Consider the following 22,308-nt stretch of genomic DNA (forward strand, 5'->3'; position numbering starts at 1 on the left):
ACTGTAAAAATGTGCACAATTATAAGAGAAGATGTGCTTTCGAAGCTGACTCATACTCCACAAGATTATTTGTTATCAAGATTATTTGCTTTCTTAAACTTGACGACCTCGATGTGTAAAGTAGATATGAACTATATGAGATCGTTCGTAGATGCAGTGAACGGTTGGCCAGATTATCTGGCTGACCCCTTCTGAAGAGTTTCTCCAAGGTCTATTGACGCTGAATCTGTAAGATATATTCTCTAACCCTTCGATAGGTTGTCGACTCCTGTTCGAGTGGTCTCTATTGGCTGTCGACATTGCTTCAACGGGCCATAGGTGAGGATGGCTGATAGCGTACAAGTCAGGTTCGGAAGTGGCAGAATTATGTTCGACCTACAACTAAATAAGCGTGAAGCATGTTAGCAGATATGCTACGAAAGTGATTTGGTAACGGAAGTGGAGGACTGTGGATATCGTAAAATCAGTCAACATGCTCACTCTCACCTTGACCAATGGTCCACCAACCGATACCGAATTTTCATTCTCATTGATATGCTTTGTACCATATTCGGACTTTATCTCGTATCCTTCACCCTCTTCAGTTCTTTTCGAAGAGTAACTGATCGTATTGAAACTCCTTCCGATCCCACTGAACCCCTGCCCAGAGGATGTCAGGAGGGATATTCCACCTTCGACTTTCGACTTGTTGTCTAACAAACCTCGAATCGCTTGTCTTCCTATTAGAGCGCGGAAAGGACAGAGTGAAAGTATAAGCATGGAATACAGGTGACGAGGAATTTGCGCCAGTCGGTAATATAATAAGGTGAATGGTGGTGTGCCAGCCTTATCTATCTGTAGACCTATTCAGTCCCTCTCACAGGTTGGCGATCCACCGACTTGTTCGGCACTCTCGAGGATGATAAGGAGGACAACGGGTGGTAGCCTAAACGGAGTAGGATTCATCAGAAGGTCATTTCGAGAATGCAATGGAAGGGATATAGATCTAATCACACAAATCCATACATCAAGGCGAAGAGCTCATGGAGAAGTCTCGGTTCATTGTGGAATACCGAGTCTTTCGACCTTAGCAAGAGTACAGTCGTTTACCAGAATAAAACCAGCTGTTTCCTCGTGTGCCCCAATGTATGTTTGTATCAGCCAGTGACCAGTAACACTACCATGTGACGCATAACAGAGCATTCATAGAGGAGGTGATAGCACCCCAAATTCTAGAATATAATCATCGTAGTAAGGTTCGAGTTTGGAAGGTTCTCCATTACTTCGCATCTTGTATCCTTTGATAAATCTGCAACAGTTGATCAGCCAGGAGCCTCTTCGTATCGCTCAGAGAGATGTGGCAAAACTTTGGCTAACTTGAGCACAAGTCAATCCGGCACAGACACTATTGCATACATAGTCATTATATAGCATCGTTATACCACTCCAGGAGAATGATGACCTACACAGCTGCGATATATCTGACACCGACGAATACCATGTAAAGTGGATTATCTTTCTTTCGGAAATATTCAAGGTACTGGAATGTCTTGGTGACGACCGAGCTGACGATGCGTGTTTGCAAGACCAGGGCGAAGATGTTCCACCAATAGAGAGGATTGAGCGTTGTTACGAGTAACTGATTTATCGGAATCAATTCCCGATCAATTCCAGGAGATGGTTCGGAAAGATAGACGATAATGAAGGTTTATAATCTATTCTGATCCACATCACGTACATCGATGCGTGTTAAGTCGATTGTTTTAGGTTCAGCAAGTCCAAGAGATATTCTGTCTTGTCCAAGAATGTTCCGTTATATTCCTTTGCATTATGCTCAAAGTTGGACAGATATGCAATTATTGAGATGCGATTGTGACTGAGTCGAACATATTGTATCCTTTATGAGAAGCTAATCTTCGAGATTGTAACAAATGGCGATATCTCGGAATTCACCTCAGATATCTGAGAAAGGGTGTACAGTTCTATTGGAAGTCCCATATCTCTGGAACGGCCATCGATCATCAATCGTTTGTAAGGCATATGTCTAGTTTGAAGTTATTCGTCACTGTACCACTTATGGGTATCTGAGTCATTCTCGGCACGCTCGAGCTGATCCAGCATGATTTGGAACCAATTAACCTGATATTCATGACATATCGAGTGTTACCTTACCTTCAAACGTGTATAACAAGATTGAACTAGCAGGTCTACGCCAAGTCATCTTCCTCAAGATCTCTTCTATCATCGACCTTTGTATCTATAATTATCCATGGTGATCCGGCCGGAATTTCAAACTCAGCATGCAGCCCCTACTCGTAAGGTTGCGAAGTTAGGCCGAACCTTAGCTTAGCGTAGGCCTACCAGCAAAAAGTAATGCACGTCTTCCACTCTTTGATCTTTTACTTTTTCATTGTATTTCTCTTCGTTAAATCGAGAGCGGAAAAGCAAGGAGCTGACAAAGTAACAAGAATAATAAGCAATCCGACACTTGATCGATCATTGATTGTGTGTGGGTTCAAGGTGTTTACAACCCTCTTTCTCGAATAATAAGCATTATAGCTCCCGACCTCGGACATCGACCACTGACCACACAACCCGGTCATAGCCGTATTTCATTTTCACTGGGACTGTATCCACTCTTATCTCGACAACATTACTCAAGCCAATATAAGTCTTGGGTCAGTTGTATAACCCTTCTCGACTCAATCGTTCCATCCGTGCATCAATCAATCGAGGGTACGGGTACACCGTGATCAGGTCAAGAGAACCAGAAGATATTTCATAAAGAGTTGATCATCTCTTGAAGGGATACCGCATATCAGTTGGTAAGTCTAGATCTTTTTTCTCTTTCATGTTCACACATGGTGTCAACGCCCCACTTCATGATGATGACCTAAATCATCAGCACATACCACATATCATCCTTTGACTAACCATTAGTGACTGTAGATATCAACGCCTTCATCCAATATCACTTTGCATTCACGTCGCATTGTCCCCCACTTACATCATATCAGATATCACAATAACACATTCGCAAAGCTATATACATATATATAGACAGAGAGAGATACATCACCGTCTAAGAAAGGATATCATATAAACTCTATACAGCAACAAGACCATGGGAAGTACGATGAGACCACCGCCGTTACCCTTACCGAAATCTGGAAATGGTCAACCAGGAGGAACAGGAGCAACTAGGCCAGTCAGTGGTGGTATCAAGCAGGTGACAGGGACCAAGGGCGAGAAGGAGAAGACGGGTAGACAGAGTTTTAGTTGTGCAGAATGTAGAAGGTGAGTCATCTTCATCCGAAAGCTCTGAGCCTTGCCTCATCCTTCACTGATCCTCGCTAACTCATACGCCCTAAAGACTTAAACTGAAATGCTCAAGAGAATGGCCATGTACTTCATGTGAGTGGCTTATCTTACCCCCACCCTTCCTTTGATACTTCGAAGCGAAGGATGTCCATCGATCAGTTTCGAATTGACGTGCTAAGTCGACTACAAAATATTCGGAATACTATCTTTCAGGTGAGAAACGAGGTTGTGCACAGATTTGTCCGAATGGAGAGATGCGTACTGGGAAAGGAAAGAGGTATGTCATCCTATCAATATCCAAAGCTCATGAAGGATGGTAGCTGATGAGTATGGATGTGACAGATTGATTCTTGCTGATACGGCAGAGGTAAGTACCGCACGAACAGATAGCAGGTGGCAACTGACATTTCTGCTTGCGAGTAGCTTCACCAGCGCATATCCCTACTTGAAGTCGCTCTTGCTCAGTCACATGCCAAGCAGAGTTCCACACCTCATCCCCTACTTGAATCGCCTTATCTATTCTCCCCTCGAGATAGTACAGCAAGACCATATCCACGTCCGTCGATCAAGCAGGAAGGTGGGACTACGTCGCCCTTATCGCCGGGTGAGGACGACTTGGTCCAAGGGGCGTTCGGTACACTGACGATAGGAGAAGAAGGACAAGCGAGATTTGTAGGGAGTTTTGCAGGCAGTGAATACCTCAAGGAAGGTGATGAGTCGGATGAAGATGATAGTAGTCCAATGGTCACTTCGAATGTACAACTTGGAGCTCCGACCAATAATGATCCTACTAGACATTCTCAGCAACCTCCTTTGGTCACTCCTCCTGCGACTGCTGCAGGCGAATGGTACCAACCCCAGAATATATATGGAAATGATGGACTCGGTTTACATTCTTCGTTGTTTGCCGGTGGAGATGTCAAGTTCAGCTTGGATAAGCTTAGAGCGGAGTTGCCTGATTATGAGATGGAAGGAAGAGCTCTAGTGGAGAGTTATTGGGAGAATGTCAATTGGCAGTAAGTTAACATCGCTCCTGTAAAGAATTAGTGGTCTCTGATTGCATGCGTGTAGGTACCAACCACTTCCAAAAGCCATGTTCGAGAACGATCATATCATGAACGCCTACGATACTGAAGCTCAACCGAACCCGCACAAGCTGGCTTGTGTCTTTCTCGTCATGGCTATAGGTGCTATGTTCGATCTCAATAGACCGCCGTGTGAGTCATACCTGCCTGGTGTGCTTAAACACATTCTGACTTGCCTTCTTGTAGTCCATTCTCGAGGAGAACAGCTGTTCCGTCTAGGCAGATCATGCATCAGCGTCGTAGGATTAGAACATGCTAGTCCGGCAACCGTTCAGGCATTACATCTTATGGGTACTTTCATCTTGAATGACAAAAGTAAGCTTGAGAATGAACTTTGTATCCCTAATCAAGCTGACAATCACATATAGGAGGTAATGGTGGGGAGGTGTTCTGGCCTATCCTTGGAACCGCTGTCAAGGTAGCCCAGAGTGTAAGTGATTCATGTAAGCCATATTGGAAATGACTGATATCCCCTCAGCTCGGTTTGCATAGAGATGGCTCGCATTTCGGGTTATCACCATATGAAATTGAGGAGCGAAGGCAAGTCTGGTGGGAAGTGGTGGTAAGTGCACATGATCGCTTATCTGAAATCAAGCTGATCTGAGTCCACATCAACAGTCATACGACCGATTGCAAGCACTTTGTTTCGGTCGGTACGTACACTCAACTTCTCTTTTCGGAACCATGCTGATCTTGTCTTCAGACCGTGCGCGACCAGCGACAAGTGGTCCGATACCAAGATACCGGAAGCCACCGATCTCATTGGTGATGAAGACGGATGTGAGTGATTCTATGCCCAGTGCGGGATCTCAAGCTGATAATCTTCTCATATAGTCCATCGTGCCAAGGTATGCGATCGTACTAATTTTAACCTGACTTTTCGCTGATGCTTCTTCGCAGTATACCTTGATAACTATGATGGAAAGGGTTATCGATGTCGTGAGTCGCTTGTTCAGGCCTATGCTGTTTAAATTTCGCTCATAGTCATCATTTCAACAGCAAACACAAGCTAGTGCGGTCTCGTATAACTCGGTGATGCAACTTGACTCGGAGCTTAGAGAATGTACGTGATTTATCATTACAGACGCTTCCGACAATGCTGACTATTCAAATTAGTCAAGAAGAATTTACCAGAACACCTGCTCCCGAATGTAGCGATTCAAGATCTCCCACTTGACCGCAGTGTCGACCCGCATTTAGTCATACACCGTCTGGGTATCAGATTACAGGTCGCTCAAATGCGTCTTCTCCTCAATCGACCACTGTTTGCTCGAGCCCTGAAGGACAATCCTGAGGATCCATCTCGATCAAAACTCGGTCCAAGCTTCATAGCCCTTTTCGAGAGCGCTCAAGAAATCGTTCAGCTTGTCAAGACATTGGTAATATACCACCCCTCTCTGGTAGCAAGATGGTGGTTCTTCTGGTTCCATGCGTTCTCGAGCGCTGTATGCTTGTGAGTGACCGCGTGCTCATCATATCATAGCATCAAGCTGATCAATTACTCAGAGCTGCCATCGTGATTCGAGCACCCACGTGCGCCTTTGCTAGTCCTTCCTTCCATGGGATGTCCATCGTATGCGATATATCCGCTGCTGCTCGTGAAGGTTGTCGAGCAAAGAAGGGCCTTCCTATTCTGCTCAGGCTCCGTAAGCGAGCACACCAAGCACTGGAAGCAGCTACCCGATCAAAAGCTCGCGGATCTGGAGACGCCTCGGCTGAAGAAGACGATCTCAGCCATTTGAACGGTTCCGTCAAGCTCAGAAGGGTTCAAGCTCCTCTGCATAAACGATCAGTATCCAGTCCCGGTAACAACACCGGTAACAACGTTATGAATGGGGAAACTACACCATCGCCCCAATCTGGTACTTCAGTTGCTACATCTGCAACTTTGGCCGAACCTGGTATGTTCGAAGGGCTCGTCCCCACTTTCCCCGGCGACAATGGCTCTCTACAAACATATCCGATCGGGCAACCTCTGCAAACGTCCACTACTTGGATATCCGATGATCCAATCAACCAATATATCAATTCGAGTGTCAGTCCGCCCACGACCATGTCTTCGTTCTCAAACGGGAACGGTGTAGTCGGTATCGAGCCAATTTATAGCCAAGGTCAAGGCCAATCACCAACGATGATATACCCTGTCCATGCTGGATCTGTTGGGTCTATAGCATCTGGCAATGGTAATAGTGGTCCTACTGGTGCCGGTCCGGATTTCGTTGATATGGACATGTCAATGGCTCTGGGTATGGGTCTACCGATGAACGCCAATATGGGAATGAACATGAACATGAACACGAATGTGAATGTGGATAACAGTGGTCAACCTCAGATTATGAACAACAACAATAGCAACAATAACAATAATGGAGATGTTTATTATAATACCAATGCCAATTCGAATGGGAACAATCTACAAGGTAATGGGAATATCATGTTTGGTGCCGAGGGTGAATCGATGTTTGGATTTAATTTCGAAGAATTCGTCAATCAAATGGGTGCTGGATGATCCATGGTCAGAATGATTGTATTTACTAGAAAGTAACACTGCGATCTTTCGGTATACACGACTGGACATACGAAAGCGGTATAAATGTATTCATATGATCAGTTGATTGATTGACCTGAATTGGATTTGATAGTATCGGGATTTGTATTACGGATAGTGGTCTTGCTTTGAGTGTCCTTCTTTGCTGTTTTCTGATTCTGATATCTTGGTCGTATATAAGTAGTTTGGCCCTCTCTTTGCTGCCTCGGACTCTTTCCTCCGTTCAACCTTGTATAACTAACTGTCTTGTCGGACAAGACACCCTATGCATATTGTAGTATCTGTACTCTCACAGATAGGAGGACCTCCTCCACTTGACCGTGTATGACACATCTGATTAATCTAATTATTCACCTCACCTAAGGCATCCGTCCTTACCACCACCTCACCCCACACCCTCACACTCCAAATCGAAAATTTCATCTTCATCCTCTCTTTCTCCTTTCTTCTTCTCCTCGAATCAAATTGTATTATGATCCCGTTATTGTAGCTCCATTGGTCTTATTCACATAAATACCTAACCAGTAAAGCTCTACAAGAGGATCTAGACTTAGTCTATTGACGTACGGACAAGGTTGTCTAGCCGACGCATTTTTCTTTTGAATGTGGTGTATTGTTGGCCTGAATCTTGCCTATATTTTTTCCATGTTCATGTGTATCTATTCAAATTATATGATTCATAATGCATATTATGCTGTATCTTATCGATTTCGTGGATCTCTGTTGCATTTGTGTTGAGTGTCTTCTCCCTTGTAGACGATTTGAAAGCAGATAGCAGAAACCAGAAGATGCGATGAATTAGAATTTCAGAGTATGATCCAAGAAGTTGTTCTCGTCATTTTCGTACACTTCGATTCATCAGTTCATTCATTCAACATTTCACTCGTCTACACTCTATATCCCTTATAACTTCGAGCGAGAGCGCACCATGGCGACAGCATTCGATCGTAGACGTATACCTGCACCTGAAGTGTCCATCCCTCCCATATACGACGATGCAGAATTAGAGCCTGAAGCTGGACCTTCAACGAAGAGAGTGGGCAGAGCGAATGATGAGGCCAGACCTATATGTGAGTATTCTAACACTGACGAGTCCCATGTCATTCATCTTATAAAGTCTGCTACGCCCTCTTCCTCTGAATGGAGAGGCGATGGACGATGCTAATCTTGGTCTTCATCGCTTGTTTCAGTCCTTAAAACAGGTCTGATATCGCAGGCTAACGGGAGTGGGTACATCGAGTCGGGTGGTGTAAAGATAGCATGTTCAGTGTGAGTGATCATCACATTTATATTGATGAAGCATCAGACTATAGCTCGTCACCTTTTCATGTATTTACGTCTATACTCCATCTGCAACTCAAGCTGATCCTTGATTCTACTTTCATCAGATACGGCCCTCGACCCAAAGCACCTCCTTACACACCTCAAGGAACTTTAAACTTAGAAGTGAAATTCGCTCCTTTTGCTTCTGATCCACGTAGAGCACCATTACGAGTGAGTCAGAGCCTCTATATTCCTACCATATCAAATTATTCCCTCCCATGCCAAGCTCAATCAAAGCTCGATATCAATGACATCTCTCTCTCCCCGTCGCCGTCCAACAGTTCCCTCTTTCATGGTCAAGCTAATAGTCCCTCCGTGATAATAGGACACAGAACCCATATCCCTCTCTCAACTCCTCACTCAATCCCTAACACCCACCATCCAACTACACCTATTCCCCAAATCATCTATCGACGTCTACCTGCTAGTGTTAGAATCAGATACACCCACCAACGTCCTCTCAGCTGGACTGACGGTAGCGTCGGCCGCCATAGCAGATGCGGGCATAGCGATGTATGCTCTGGGTACTGGTTCGGTCGTCGCTCTAGCTCAATCCACTGACAAGCAGGAAGTATTGTTGGATCCCGAACAGGGCGAGGAAGGCGGGGCTGAAGGGAAAGTCTTGTTAGGGTCGATGCCTGCTTTGGGGAAGATTACAAATATATTGTTAGAAGGGAGTGTAGGTGTGGAACAGGCTGTTGAGGTGAGTCTGAGCGATCATGTACTTCCGAAAAGATTGACATGAACCACTTTCTCCCATCTACCCTATACAAGGGAGTTTTGACGATTGACTCGCTGACCGTCCTTTTCATTTATCTAGATGATCGAAAAAGCCGTATCCGCTTCGAGAGATACACATACGGTCCTCGCTCAGTCGTTGATAGAAGGCGCGCAAGAAAGAGGAATTGGTGGTGAGGCTGAGTGAACAGACTGCTTGAAGTAGAACGGAGTAGAACAATAAACATATCAATGTATAGATGGGTCCATGAAGAAACGCCAACAATTTGCGAAAAGACATTGCATAACATGGAGATGATGACCATCACGATTAGATATTATAGTAGATCGTTAAGATAAATGCATCACATTAAATCATGTTACATGTATAATAGTAGTATGTCTGAGAGAAGAAAAGAGGGAAGATTCGATAATATACCTATGACATGAATGATAATGACTTGATCTCCACAAAAAAACCTAAAATTACATTTTTCCATCTCCTCTCTGACGAAGAAGAAGAAGAAGAAACAATCATCAAGTGCCGGACAGCGCGTTTTGTCCTATTCAATGGATATCCTCGAATACCAGCTACGATCTAATCCTTGTGAAATTTATGCCAATATACACCGGCAGCTACCAAAACCACCAGCACAGTGAAGACAGGAACGGGCTATATGCAAAGGACCAAAAATTCAATCAGCCGGGACCAACTGATTTCCATTCTCGAATTCTCACTCACCCTTATCACCTGAACATCTTTCTTATCTTTATTCTTTCCAGTAATCGATCCACTCTTCGTTCCCACCACATCGGTCTCATCACCATCTTTCAACGTCGATACGCTCTCTCTACCTGATTCAGAGGAATTCGAATTCGAATTATCTTTATCGTTTCCCTCAACATTGTCCAGGTGTGCAGTCCTACTTAAGCCAGATCTTGACGATTTCTGATTCTGCTTATTCTTCTTATTCCTATTCTTCGATCTCGAATTTTGATTTTTTAAGGAAGAACCGTTGATCAAAGGTGGATTATCAATGAGGCCAGATGAAGTACTTTTCGGTGTTGACGATCCGCCATTATTCTTTGTTATGTCAAGTGATGTCGAAGCTGTAGGATCAGATACGTTCTTTAGAGCTTGCACGGCCAATAATGCTTTCTGACTGGATCTCCTTCGTCTTGATTTCTTCGTTGTATTCAACGAAGGTAATTTATTTGACCCAATGGAATTCGAGCCATTACCATCCGCCTGCCATCCATCTAACGACAAAACTTCGTTCGGTTGTCTTTCCCCATCATTCACATCATCATCATCACCCTCTTCATCATCCTCTAACTCATCTTCACTTAGACTTTCGTTCAGTTCCCTTTCCTCTTCTTCCTCATGAGCTCTTCTCGAAGCTTCTTCCCATTCCCTCACCACCCCTCTCAGTCTTTCTCTCTCGTGATCCCAAGATTCTCTTTCCTTCTTCCATCCTTCTTCAAATTTCACTTTCCATACTTCCCATCTCTGTTCGGCCTTTTCAACTTCCTCTGCTACCTTGGATGCCATACCCGTCTCTAGCGCGCCTACACGTTCAGTAAGAAGTTTAACAGCTGACATAGCTTCGGTATGTTGATTTCGTAATGTTTGAGATATCGTAACTGCTTCTTGGATTTCTGCCGACAAAATCGCTATCTTCCCTACCAATTCGGCATTCTGCTGGATGATCTCTGTCTCGCGCGACGAACCAGAGGTAGTAGCGGCAATACCATTCGGTTGAGAAGGTCCATCGTCATCATCCGATTCAGCATCTCCCTCGAGATTGGTAGGTTCGGGTGTCCTAGGTCTCTCTATCCCACTTCTATCCCTATCTCTTCTCGATTCGGGACCTTCCCTATCTGCTCGACGTCGATCTCTCACTCGCTGTTCTGACTCTTCATTATCCATCAGAGTCATCACACTCCTGGCATCATCATCGTCATCATCATCGTCTTCATTCCTCCTCGTCAATTGCCTGCCTCTACCGTGAGATCCACCATTTAGTATATTCCCTCCACTGGCAAGCAGAAGATCCATTTCTCTCTTTGATTCTTCCATCTGCTCCCTCATCAGTGATATCTCGCTTTTCACTGACTCATGCTCCTTCAGCTGACCTTCCAGTAGACGGATCTTTTCCAGCTGCGATCCCAATGAAGTTTGAGTTTCGGTCAACTGGTTCTGCAAAGCTATGAATGCAGCTGCTTGTTGGCCGTGAGGTCCAGCTAACGCAGCTTGAGCTTCGGCTGAGGCGGATCGGAATTGTGGAGGGATAAATTGAGCAGCTGAGCCGTTTTGTGATGGAGGCTAGTTCAGTCATCCAAAATTAGCATAATTACATGTTTCACCTATGCCTGTCGAAGCAAGCAGATCAAGAGAACAGACTTACCAGCCCTCCACCTAATGTGTCCTGAATGTCTGTGAAAGCAGTAGCCAAATTCTGTAATTCTGTACCGGTCTCTTTACTTGCTCGAAGCTCGTTCTAAGCATTGTACGAATAATCAACATCAAAATCAGCCTGGTAGGGAATCGGTCGACTGCTAATCAATGACTTACCTGTAATTTCGTTAGAACATGATCAAAACTCAGACCGCTGGATTTACCTCCACTACTCATAATTGCAGGACCCATTTGTGATAGCTGATTGTTGACGTGTCCATTCTGCTGAGGAGGCATACGCCTCACGCCGCGTGTATCTTGATTCTGATAATTCACCAATTCTCTGGAGATCAGACATCACGTCAAATTAGTGATGACTCCGACCGAAACAGAATCCCCAAGCGTGAGAAATATGACTCAACTCACCGAGCACTCAATGCTGCGTCTTCTGGACCAAATACACAATACACCTTGGCAGCGACTTTATGATGTACTATAGTTCGATTATCTTCACTGACAATGTCGATACCGAATTCCTAACCAACATGGCAGTGTGCCATTATCACCACCAGCACTTGTATAGTGAATGGTCGGAAGTGACTCACCACCTGATCCTCATTTTTCAATTCAAACGGTTCACTCTCCACACTTTCCGGACTCAACCTCTCTCCATTGATAAAAGTACCGTTGGACGATCTCACGTCTTTAATGAAGATCTATCGAATTGATCGTGCGCAACCAAAAATCAGCTCAAAACTCCAGGTATATTAACGCAGCTGATAGACACACCTTTCCACCTTGTTCCCATATTTCAGCATGCAACCTAGACAACACTTTACTATCAAAGTAGGCATTACGTTCTCCAGGTACAGTCTTGGTATTTGTCTGACGACCTATCTTGATCTGCGATAAGTTACCAGTCACTCATATCAGCATATATCGGTAATGTTTTCAGTGAGATACGCAAGCTCGGAGAGAGATATGTAACTCAACGTACCCTTTGTCCCTCTGGTAAATGGATCATCTTCATGACAAAGGTATCTTGAAGAGGCCAGAGATGAAGACTTGGAAATGGACCACCCCATAGTGGCTGAGCAGGACCTGACCCTCCTTGTCCTTGGAGGCTTTGGTTTTGATTCGTGTACGATTGTGAAGGGTGCTGTAACATGTTGAATGATATGGTGATGTGTCGAGATTCTAACCATGTATGTATATATTATCGGCGCTGGCAGCTCCTTGTCTTATTATAGCCCTCTCGATCTTACGAATGGTTGATGCCCAGGCCGATCTGCCTGGTGGAAGTATATGAGAATGATCGAGAAGTGTCGTCCTTGCGCTATCCTAGGAGTTGGTTGGGTCAATCACCCACCTACGAGTCCTTCGAACAATCTCTTTTCTCCTGATAGCCTTCTTCTAGCGGAGCACGACGATCTCGGTGCGGCGAGAAGGCGAGGTTTTGGTACGTTCTATGGTGTGTTGTATGTATGTATATAAGCTGGGTATACGGTCTTATGTATGGGGTATGCATTGAATGGGTGATGTCTGGTCCCAGTGACGTGCATGGCTCTGTCACTTTGTTTTTAATTGACACACCCATTTAGAACCTGCCGTTTCACCTGTTCGTTCATCCCATCCATCTCATTCCCGATTTTTTCATTCTTCCCATTTCCTCGTCATATACCGCAATCAATCCATCAACTAATCCATCTCATCTATCCCACTTACTCAACCCGTAAACACATATAATCCTAATCAAACGCAATGGTCGTTGTCGTTGAAGAAGTAAGGGACGAATCCGCCCCAGAGGTATCCACAAACTTGGGTGAAGGTGAACATGAATCTGATTACGAGACCGACTCCGAAGTTTCCTCAACTTTCTCAGACGACGAAGATGATTTCAACCCAGATGACGAAACTTTGTACGAGAGATTGGTAGCTTTGAAAGATATCGTTCCACCTCAAACTCGATCTTCGCTGTACAGTAAATACAAGTCTACGACAAGTTGGGCTCTTTGGTCGGTCCAATCCACCGGTACTTTAGCTTGGTGGATCTCTACTTCTGCTTTATTGGTTGGTCTCCCACTCGCATTGGCTATTGAAGATGAGACTAGGGTGGTACAACAGGAGAGAGAGATGCAGATGCAGTCGCAAGGTCAACAACAGGTGAGTTTGGTAATTCTAACATATAAATAATGCATCTCCATCTTCTGTATCAGACACCTTGACTAATGATGCCATTCACTTAGCTCCTCGGTGGTCCTCAACAAGGTCAACCCCAAGGTGTTCTCCCTCCTGGATTCTAGTTGACGAGTAGAAAGAAGAAGAAGAAGGTAGAATAGCAGGTCTAGAAGAAAAGCAGAGAAGGTCCGAGAAGACTGTATGATTTGGATAACATCACTTTACATAGACACATCACTGCCGTCTTATATATCTCACCCATCACCATACGCAATAATAGCGATAATGACATGTATCTCTTTCACCCCTCTCATCATCACTGTATGAAAAACAACCCCTTCATCCTCTCGCTGCATCAGTGCCACAGCCTGAGAAAACTCCGAGAACCCACGTTGTACCCACGTGAGTAGGGCCATCGGAGATGAGCGTCTAATCGAAATCACAACATCAAAAAAAAGCAACCCCCATCTCATCATTTCTATCGCTCTACATACCACGCAAGTAGACAGAAGTAACTCTACATATCATGAAAGGCTTGCCAGCCAAGTAGTGTAAGCCCTCGGTCATCCTCCTTCTCACTCTTGGCCCCTTGCATCGATGGATATAACCTTTGCCAGCCCGATAGCAGTACCAGAACCAATCTCTCAATGACGACCGCACTTTCATCCACCCCTCCTCCATCATCCCTTCCGCCAGCCCAACGACTCCTTCACGAACTCGGTTTGATCTCACTATGGAACACCGGTCCAGACTCATGGCTCGTCCTGATCTCACGTACAACGCGGATGTTCGCCTATGGTTCCAACGGGATATTCATCGCTTTGTTCTTCTCGTCCTTGGGATTCTCCGATTTTCGTATAGGCGCATTTATGACATTAACCCTTCTGGGCGATGTCATCTTGACGGTCATTCTCACGCTCATCGCAGATAGGATTGGACGTCGGAATATCTTACTATTTGGTAGTCTAATGATGGTATTATCTGGGTTTACTTTCATCTACTTTGAGAATTACTGGATACTATTATTAGCTTCGGTAGTAGGAATAATCAGTGCGACAGGAGGAGACTTCGGACCATTTAGAGCTATAGAAGAATCAATCTTGTCGCATACTACCGCTGGAAGCTCAAAGACAAGAAGTGATGTCCTATCATGGTATGTCGTCACTTCGGCTTTAGGATCGGCAGTAGGGACGGAGATATCTGGGAAAGTGGTGAATTGGTTAAGCAAGAAGGAAGGTTGGACCGACGTTAGAGCTTATCATGTGATGTTCTGGTTGTACGTCTTGAATGGTGGGATAGGGGCGATATGTGTGTTATTGATGAGTGACAAAACGGAGCTGGCTAGCTCGGGTAGTACTAAGCAACTAGAAGATGAAGAGAGGGAACTGGAAGAACAAGAAAGGTTGTTAGAAGGGGAAGAAGGAGGAGGTAGATTGTCCACCTCGACTGTCGAGCATATCGCATTGACTTCTTCTTCGAACGCCAATACGAATACCGACGTCAAGCCTGAGGGCCCAACAAGCTCGAAATGGTCTTCGAAATTCTCTCAGATCAGTCCCCAAACCCGAGCAGTCATGTATAAACTCTGGCCATTACTTGCTGTCGATTCCCTTGCAGACGGTATGGTAGGATACGCTTTGACCACGTACTATCTCGCCCAGAAATTCCAATTATCGAACGCGACCTTGGGTGATATCACCAGTATATCATATTTCCTAGCTGCTGTATCATCCATTGCAGCGGGACCACTGGCCAATCACTTAGGGTTGATCAATACGATGGTGTTCACACATGTTCCATCGTCAACTGCTGTTCTCCTATTTCCAGCTCCTGACTCCCTAGCTTTGACGATAATCCTCTTCTTCATTCGAACTGGCTTGAACAATATGGATCAAGCACCTCGAGCGGCATTTATAGCTGCTGTAGTACCTTCGGACGAACTGGCAGCGGTCAACGGTATAACCAGTACTGTCAGAACATTAGCGTCGACTGCTGGACCTACCATTACGGGATGGCTGGCGGGAGGTGAGAAGTTCTGGATAGCTTATGTGGCCGCGGGAAGTTTACGATTGGCATATGATTTTGGATTATGGGCGTTGTTTGTAGGGATGAAGTTAAATCAGCAGGGTGGGAGGGACTAGTCAGAGATAGTGTTTCCAAATGCGGAAGCACAGTATGTATATCAAGGATAAGGCTTTTAAAATCATAAAACAGATCTCAATAGATAAACTCACTTAATATCACTCTTTAACGAAATTTGTCATGCGCTTCTGTCGGAATCAGGAAATCATGTACTCGAGTATTCAATAACCATGCATTTTCATGTATACTCGAAACTATACATCCCTTTTGTGTTTTCTCGAGAATACGTCTTCGTCTCATGCTCCTACATCCTTCATTCCCAGTCAAATAGGCTCACTGCTTCACTTTCTACATGCTTTGCCTACTCGATAGTAACAGCCGTGTTATTTTTACCAACCTGTCCGTCAATATCCCTCATTCTCTCCACCCTGCTTTCTTCAGGTTTATTCTCTCCCATCAAACTACTGATTCTACCCAATTCATGTCCTCTTGAACCCTTGTATCCATCTCCGCCTCGTTCCCTTCTCGCCAAAGCTTCCTCTTTCATGTATTTTCTAATTTTTACTGATTCTTTCACTGGGTCCACACCTGGCATGTACATCGCGTCGATCGATTCGAGTGGTACGCCCGCGGTCTAAAGGGGATCATACAGATGATCAGTCCTGATTATGATATGTCATAGTATTTCCAGATGCTGAAGAGGACTTACTTCAGGGCAGAATAACCATACAAGTGGAGCGTAGGCGAAGTTGAATACTATTGGTGAAAAAGGTATTAGCAAGTATACCCATGAGTATATTCGCTTTCTCTTGGACACCACAGATCGTAGTGAGCTCTGAAAAGGAAGAAAGCTACAGTAGCCTGACTTACCGGCAAAGACGAGGAACATACCCCAACCGATTTGAGAGATACCGATGGGCGTTACTTGAAGGATGACAAAATCGAATAACCATTGCAAGGCAACACAGAGACTGGACAATATGCACGCCGTACGGGCACGCAGTCAGCTATATCGTGATGGAATGATACTTTGTGGCGAATGCGAGGAGGATATAGTATAATAGAGAGTCAGACGAAACGTGGCGAAATATTGTGATGGAAAATGACAAAAATGGGAGGGGGTTTCCAACATAAACACTTCGAGGTCGAATCGTTCCAAACCAGGTATAACTTGCTCCAGTGCATGGATAGAGCCGAAGAAAGAACAAAGAAGCGTTGAGATACTCACCCTCCACCTTTTGCTCGATAAGTCGTTGAGAGAATCTCGTTACCTGTCCAATAAAATGGGATTCCTTCCTCAGCTCCGGCCCATTATTTTGGGATTTCTCAGGTGAAGAATGAAACACCATAGACGTACTGTAGCACCAAACACCTGCCATCCAACCCCATGTGAAGAACGACTGATAAAGGAAAAGACAGACAGTTGCGACGTATCCTGCGGGTTTGGTATTGACTTTGACCATTGCGGCGAGGATGACCATTGTAATGCCCTAATTTTGCCACAAAGGGTCAGCAGAGGTCGACGTTGAGCCAATGGACTGTGATATTCACCATGCAAATTGCGGTGACCATGAAACAATTTCTTCTACCCGCTCGCTCGATTAGAAACCAAGTCAAGAAACTAGCTATCAAGAACCAAACTGTGACATGACGATCAAATGTCAGTGCCACATATTTGGGATGAGCAATAGAACTCACCTTGAAGGAATCCTGACATGAGCGTTGAGAGATGTTCTGAGAAGCCGACTGAACCTTCAAAGATTGTTGTCAAATAGCTAGACAAGTGATCGAGCAGGATGAGCTGTAGGTAGCCTATTGGAGAAAATCGTACTGCACTATATACAGTAAGTGCCTCATGAAGAAATACTCACAAACTCAAAACCGTAGATCCCGAAAATGGTTGAGCTGCATGAAATCAATTCAGGAGAGATTGATGTCAATTCATAATCTGAAGCAGGTTTATGAGCTGAGAGAGTAAGGTAAGACATACCGATCTGAATGCAACATGCCTGAAATTGGTCGATCCAATCAATATGTAAGTCAGTTCAGGTCGACAATTCACTTGATGTCAGCACCCACAGTGAAAACTCTTCTTTTTTCCCTTGGTCCATCATCGTTCTTCTTCCAAGTGAACAGATCTGCCCAGCTGGCTCCGTGTTCCTGCTCGAATGTGATCGCCCTAGTCATGTCTTCGATCTGTTCATTAACCAGTATATCGTTCTCTGGTCGATTGAGTAAACAGCTGACGACCGTCCGAGCTTGGTCGTACTTCCCATGTGCAACTAGCCATCTTGGAGATTCCTATACTCCCAAACACAAATCAATCAGCTCCCTCTGAGCGTCATGATGTAGGTGGTTGAGGGTGAACCTCAGTTGTGAACGTACAGGCATGAAGACGACCATGAGAGCCATAATTGATACACTGATAGTCTGAAGTGCGAATAATAGTCTCCAAGTGATATTTTGAGCTATTGTCAAGGCCCATTTGCGACATCAGTGAAGAGCCATGCAGAGGACAGAGGTTGGTGAACTCACTTGGAAATTGTTGAAGTAAACCATATCCAGCCCAATAAGCGATCAACTGACCGATGATAAGGAAACTTAACGAAGTGCATATGACAGTACCTCTCAGTTTGGCCGGTGAAGTTTCGCTATAATCAGTTATCCAGAAGGGAATACTGAATCAGCACCACCCATCGTCCATCGGGTTACAGATCCACTCACTTTTGCCAACTGGGTAAAGTTGATGTGATCCCACCCAAACCCAATCCAGCAACCATCCGTCCGACGATTAACATAGCTGTATTCTGAGCTGCTACCTGGATGACGGAACCTATGATCATCGGTACGGTGTATATGAACAATAATGCTCGTCTTGAGAATCGTTCTCCAAAAAGGGAAACCAACAATGCTCCGGCGAAACAGCCCAGTTCTGCGTAGAACGGGAAAGACAGCCAAGTCAATGTTTTACGATTGGAAGTGGAGACACTCGTTCAAAGCTTACCGAATAGACTGGTGACGGTACCTTGCATGGATGTACTGAGATTGAACTCCCTCTCAACTGCGATCGGATTATAATCAAAATGAAGCTTCACATTGGGATCACCATGGTCACTCACATGCTGTGGTAGTGATGACAGCACCCAGAATGGCATCTTTAGGAAATTATCAGCATCATGTCAATCGTATACCAGCTCATCCGAGTTCATACTTACCATCTAGGCCGAATAAGATCCATCCCATCTACAGTACCATTATCATGACATAAGGTCAATTCTCGTCGTTCTGACAAGGGCTCGGAAGGATATCGAGGCTCAACTCACACCAGCAGTCAAAGAGATAGCCACGGGGAGTTTGTTCCCCCTCAAACCTAAGTAGGGCATCTTGAATGGAACTATTGATTGGTTGATAGGCACCCTGATATTTTCGGAAGGACTGTCGGTAGAATTGTTGATGTTGAGTGTCCTTTATAATGATTCAAATAGGCTTAATGCGATTAGTGTTTGATCTTTCTTGAAGGTCGTCAATATTGATATCAAATCTACTCGAGTATTTATCTGATCATCTAGCTCCCTGTCAACACACCGAACCAACCGTGCTAGGCCGTCAAGTACCGTCTCGAAGTTATCTTTAGAATAGCCTCGACATGTTATGAACACATATTCGATGAGAGGAGCAGAGGCCCCTCGATTATCCCTCTGGGGTGTCATAGGTGCTCAGTCGTGAAGCCGTATCACGATGAATACTTGTGAAGGGTCCCCGGTAAATCAAGGATAATTGACGAACAACTAGGCTTATTCAGTTAATTTAGTCTATCCTAAAATGCATACTCTCTGCGAGTACAAGCCTCATGCTCATTGTCTGTGGCATCTCCGAGGAAATTTGGGACGTAGACTCATTGGGAATGTTAAAAATAGAACATCCGAAGGATGATGGTTCAGGATAAAGCGTCATTTCGGCACGATAGCGTTTGGAGTCAAGTTGATCGAAACCGATCCGATCGGCTTGAATGGCCGATACGCAGTTACAGTATCAATTCAAAAGGAAATCACAAGCAAAGCAATGGAGAAAATTCGGTGGAATGCTCTCAGTTCGATGATGACTCTATACCACTCCGTCCGGATGGTAAACCTTTATCAGCTTCGGTTGTACATCATGTGATACATAGTACAGATCCTATTCTTTGATAGTGAAATCATTCCATTGCTATATGCTATATGATATTCTATATCAATCTATTCAAGACTAGAGACCTACAACCGACATATGTTCATTCCCTTACAAATCATGATAACCCCAAAGGAGATTTCACCGTATCTCTCTTAGTTCTCAATCCAGCAGCTTCTTCCTCAGCCTCTTTCAACCCACCTTTACCCAGTCCATGCATCCATAAGGTGATTTTCACCCATCGCGCTCTAATATCCATACCGTACTCGACTATACCCAGGGTAGTATTCCAATATGTATAGTCCCAAAGAGAAGAGATGAATCGACGTAGGATTGAGAAGGAGAGACCGGTGTTGGATAAAGATTGACGAATCGATTTGATATCGTCTTGCCAAACTGTTCAGATGAGACGATTGATACATGAGTCTTTCACGATGACATGAATGAACATAGTCGTAACACTCACCAGCTTTAGCGCAGTACCTAGCAACAATGACGAAGACCCTATTCTGACCATGGGTGGTAGCCAAACTCTGATCTAGGGAACGTTGTAAATCAGATAATTTGAGGATCATCAATAGACGTCTATGGACGATAGCCGGGGGTCAGCATGCATTCTCAATGTCCAGAGATCATGACATCTGACATCACTCACTTCGGAACAGTCCTCAAAAGCTCAAATATCGATACGATCAAATCATCTCTTTCCATCATAGCCGCTCTCAGCTTCCCGACTTGATCATCGCTCATGGACCCAGTGCCCAGCTCAAGTAGAGAGGTAGGTCTACTTCCAGATCCATAAGTAGGATCATTCGTTTCATCTGCCATGTTGATTTGACCGGTGATCGCTGATTCGAGGAATGGGTACTGGAGACAAGAGACATAAATTAGGTCAGATATTCATGATACAGAGTAGAGTAGAGTATAGTAGACTTACCATATCTTCATCAATGTTTCCAACCAACTTAGCATAATATCTCCTTTCCTCCGTTGTCTTCTTTGAGCTTTTCTTAATCAACGATAACCAGAAATGTGCGTAGTTGACTCTAAGATCATCAGGTATATCAAAATATTGACCATGATCCAGTAGACATACATCAAAGTTGAAAGGACTCGATGACGTTTTGGCTTTAGGTCGAATCAATAAATTACCATGATGTGGATCCGCATGGAAATTTCCATTTATATAAACCATCTGACTGAATATCCTCGATAATTCTTGTGATACTTGATTTCTATCAATTCCATTATTTTTCAAATAAACTAAATCATCCACCCTAGCACCTTCAATGAATTCCATTACCATACATCTTTTTTCCGCCCAGAGAACTTTTGGTAAATACAAGCTCGTCTTTCCTTTTAGATGTTTGAATTCATCCCTGCATCGTTTAGAATTCAGAGCTTCATTCGTGAAATCCATTTCTAAAGGTAACATATGATTCATTTCTTCTCCTAACCAGCTAAATTCAAAATCTGGGAAAACATATTTCACAAAGTGGATCGCGAAATTCACAGTTACCATATCGACTTTTGCGAATTCTTTCAAATCGGCATGTTGAACTTTGACTGCAACACTTTCGCCAGTTTTTTTATCTATCGCTCGATGTACTTGTGCCAACGATGCTACTCCTATAGGATTAGGTTGAAAATCTTGAAATAAATCATTTATACCTAATCCTAAATCTTCTTTTAACATCTTATCGATATCTTCTGTAGGAGTAGGAAAACATTGATCCTGTAATGGTGTCATCGTCTGTGTCCATTCTTTGGGTAAGACCTGCACAGCAGCAACATGTTGTCCTAATTTAACGTAGATTCCCGAATTCTTCTTTAACGCTTCTAACAATCTCGTTGCACTTCTAGTATGGCAATCTTTCCTTGCCTTTCGACGTATCTGCTTTTCCTCATCTGTTAAATCCCTTCCTGGTGCACCCAGCTTTTCCTCAGCAGCGAAAACTTGCTTGTAATCCCATACGTCAAGTAGAACGGCCTGCATCAGTCTTGCACATCTGACCGCAGCCATAACGGTGTGTCGGAAGGGCGAGTAAGTATAGTATAAGATCGAAAGTAATGTGAGGGCGAATAGAAGGTTCCGCAAGCGCCGTATACGACGATCAGATTTGAAACGAGGAGGACGCGAAGGTAAGGGACCAGTAGAGGCATAGCGTTGTTGGATGGCAGGAATATGACTTGGGGACGTTGAGGCCTTGATGCGACTATGAGTTTGTTGAGAGATCGGAACTGTTGTGTTTGACCGACGAGGCAAGCACACTCGAGCTGTTGACAAGGTATTGATGATATGTCTTGACGGTATCGATGACGAGGGATATCGACCAACGCCGACATGAAGCTGTCTTTGGTCATTGGGAATCTTCGACACAGCGCGTCGGATCGCGCGTTGAAAGGCCCTCTGAGAAAGATTTGACGAGTTTGCGCTCAGAAGCGAAATCATCTTGTGTGGCTACGACCTAGCGGAGGGAAGATTTGGTCAATGATGATCGTATGCTCAT

General features: G+C 44.4%; 8 protein-coding genes across 8 annotated transcripts; 4 read left to right on the forward strand and 4 right to left on the reverse strand.

Annotated features, from left to right (window-relative positions):
- Positions 1–65: 65 nt before the first annotated feature.
- V865_005535 (uncharacterized protein) lies at positions 66–759 on the reverse strand (the record flags this gene model as incomplete). Its single annotated transcript, XM_066229306.1, has 3 exons — positions 66–131; positions 187–375; positions 481–759. The coding sequence occupies 3 exons, from the start codon at positions 757–759 to the stop codon at positions 66–68; spliced, it is 534 nt and encodes a 177-aa protein (XP_066085403.1).
- A 2,344-nt stretch (positions 760–3,103) lies between these two features.
- Positions 3,104–6,894, forward strand: V865_005536 (uncharacterized protein; the record flags this gene model as incomplete). The annotated part of the gene is made up of 16 exons (XM_066229307.1): positions 3,104–3,276; positions 3,353–3,393; positions 3,514–3,577; positions 3,643–3,667; positions 3,724–4,316; positions 4,372–4,517; positions 4,572–4,700; positions 4,754–4,815; positions 4,864–4,947; positions 5,004–5,038; positions 5,089–5,165; positions 5,220–5,233; positions 5,286–5,324; positions 5,385–5,448; positions 5,502–5,838; positions 5,892–6,894. The coding sequence occupies 16 exons, from the start codon at positions 3,104–3,106 to the stop codon at positions 6,892–6,894; spliced, it is 2,886 nt and encodes a 961-aa protein (XP_066085404.1).
- A 967-nt stretch (positions 6,895–7,861) lies between these two features.
- On the forward strand, positions 7,862–9,181 carry V865_005537 (uncharacterized protein; the record flags this gene model as incomplete). The annotated part of the gene is made up of 5 exons (XM_066229308.1): positions 7,862–8,003; positions 8,124–8,202; positions 8,322–8,427; positions 8,582–8,959; positions 9,077–9,181. 5 exons carry the CDS (start codon positions 7,862–7,864, stop codon positions 9,179–9,181), a joined length of 810 nt encoding a protein of 269 aa, XP_066085405.1.
- A 390-nt stretch (positions 9,182–9,571) lies between these two features.
- On the reverse strand, positions 9,572–12,539 carry V865_005538 (uncharacterized protein; the record flags this gene model as incomplete). The annotated part of the gene is made up of 8 exons (XM_066229309.1): positions 9,572–9,646; positions 9,716–11,299; positions 11,382–11,474; positions 11,549–11,714; positions 11,798–11,907; positions 11,977–12,087; positions 12,161–12,274; positions 12,369–12,539. The coding sequence occupies 8 exons, from the start codon at positions 12,537–12,539 to the stop codon at positions 9,572–9,574; spliced, it is 2,424 nt and encodes an 807-aa protein (XP_066085406.1).
- Positions 12,540–13,132: 593 nt separating this feature from the next.
- On the forward strand, positions 13,133–13,674 carry V865_005539 (uncharacterized protein; the record flags this gene model as incomplete). Its single annotated transcript, XM_066229310.1, has 2 exons — positions 13,133–13,534; positions 13,618–13,674. The coding sequence occupies 2 exons, from the start codon at positions 13,133–13,135 to the stop codon at positions 13,672–13,674; spliced, it is 459 nt and encodes a 152-aa protein (XP_066085407.1).
- Positions 13,675–14,196: 522 nt separating this feature from the next.
- V865_005540 (uncharacterized protein) lies at positions 14,197–15,690 on the forward strand (the record flags this gene model as incomplete). The annotated part of the gene is made up of 1 exon (XM_066229311.1): positions 14,197–15,690. One exon carries the CDS (start codon positions 14,197–14,199, stop codon positions 15,688–15,690), a length of 1,494 nt encoding a protein of 497 aa, XP_066085408.1.
- Positions 15,691–15,992: 302 nt separating this feature from the next.
- On the reverse strand, positions 15,993–19,014 carry V865_005541 (uncharacterized protein; the record flags this gene model as incomplete). Its single annotated transcript, XM_066229312.1, has 17 exons — positions 15,993–16,265; positions 16,341–16,387; positions 16,502–16,602; positions 16,860–16,902; positions 16,989–17,121; positions 17,183–17,271; positions 17,330–17,406; positions 17,503–17,536; positions 17,622–17,640; positions 17,711–17,932; positions 18,017–18,099; positions 18,167–18,282; positions 18,356–18,563; positions 18,636–18,692; positions 18,751–18,786; positions 18,847–18,874; positions 18,955–19,014. The coding sequence occupies 17 exons, from the start codon at positions 19,012–19,014 to the stop codon at positions 15,993–15,995; spliced, it is 1,626 nt and encodes a 541-aa protein (XP_066085409.1).
- Positions 19,015–19,916: 902 nt separating this feature from the next.
- V865_005542 (uncharacterized protein) lies at positions 19,917–22,250 on the reverse strand (the record flags this gene model as incomplete). Its single annotated transcript, XM_066229313.1, has 4 exons — positions 19,917–20,194; positions 20,265–20,383; positions 20,454–20,665; positions 20,736–22,250. The coding sequence occupies 4 exons, from the start codon at positions 22,248–22,250 to the stop codon at positions 19,917–19,919; spliced, it is 2,124 nt and encodes a 707-aa protein (XP_066085410.1).
- Positions 22,251–22,308: the final 58 nt, after the last annotated feature.

This window comes from Kwoniella europaea, chromosome 1 (assembly GCF_036810445.1).
Source record: "Kwoniella europaea PYCC6329 chromosome 1, complete sequence".
NCBI classification, from domain to species: domain Eukaryota; kingdom Fungi; phylum Basidiomycota; class Tremellomycetes; order Tremellales; family Cryptococcaceae; genus Kwoniella; species Kwoniella europaea.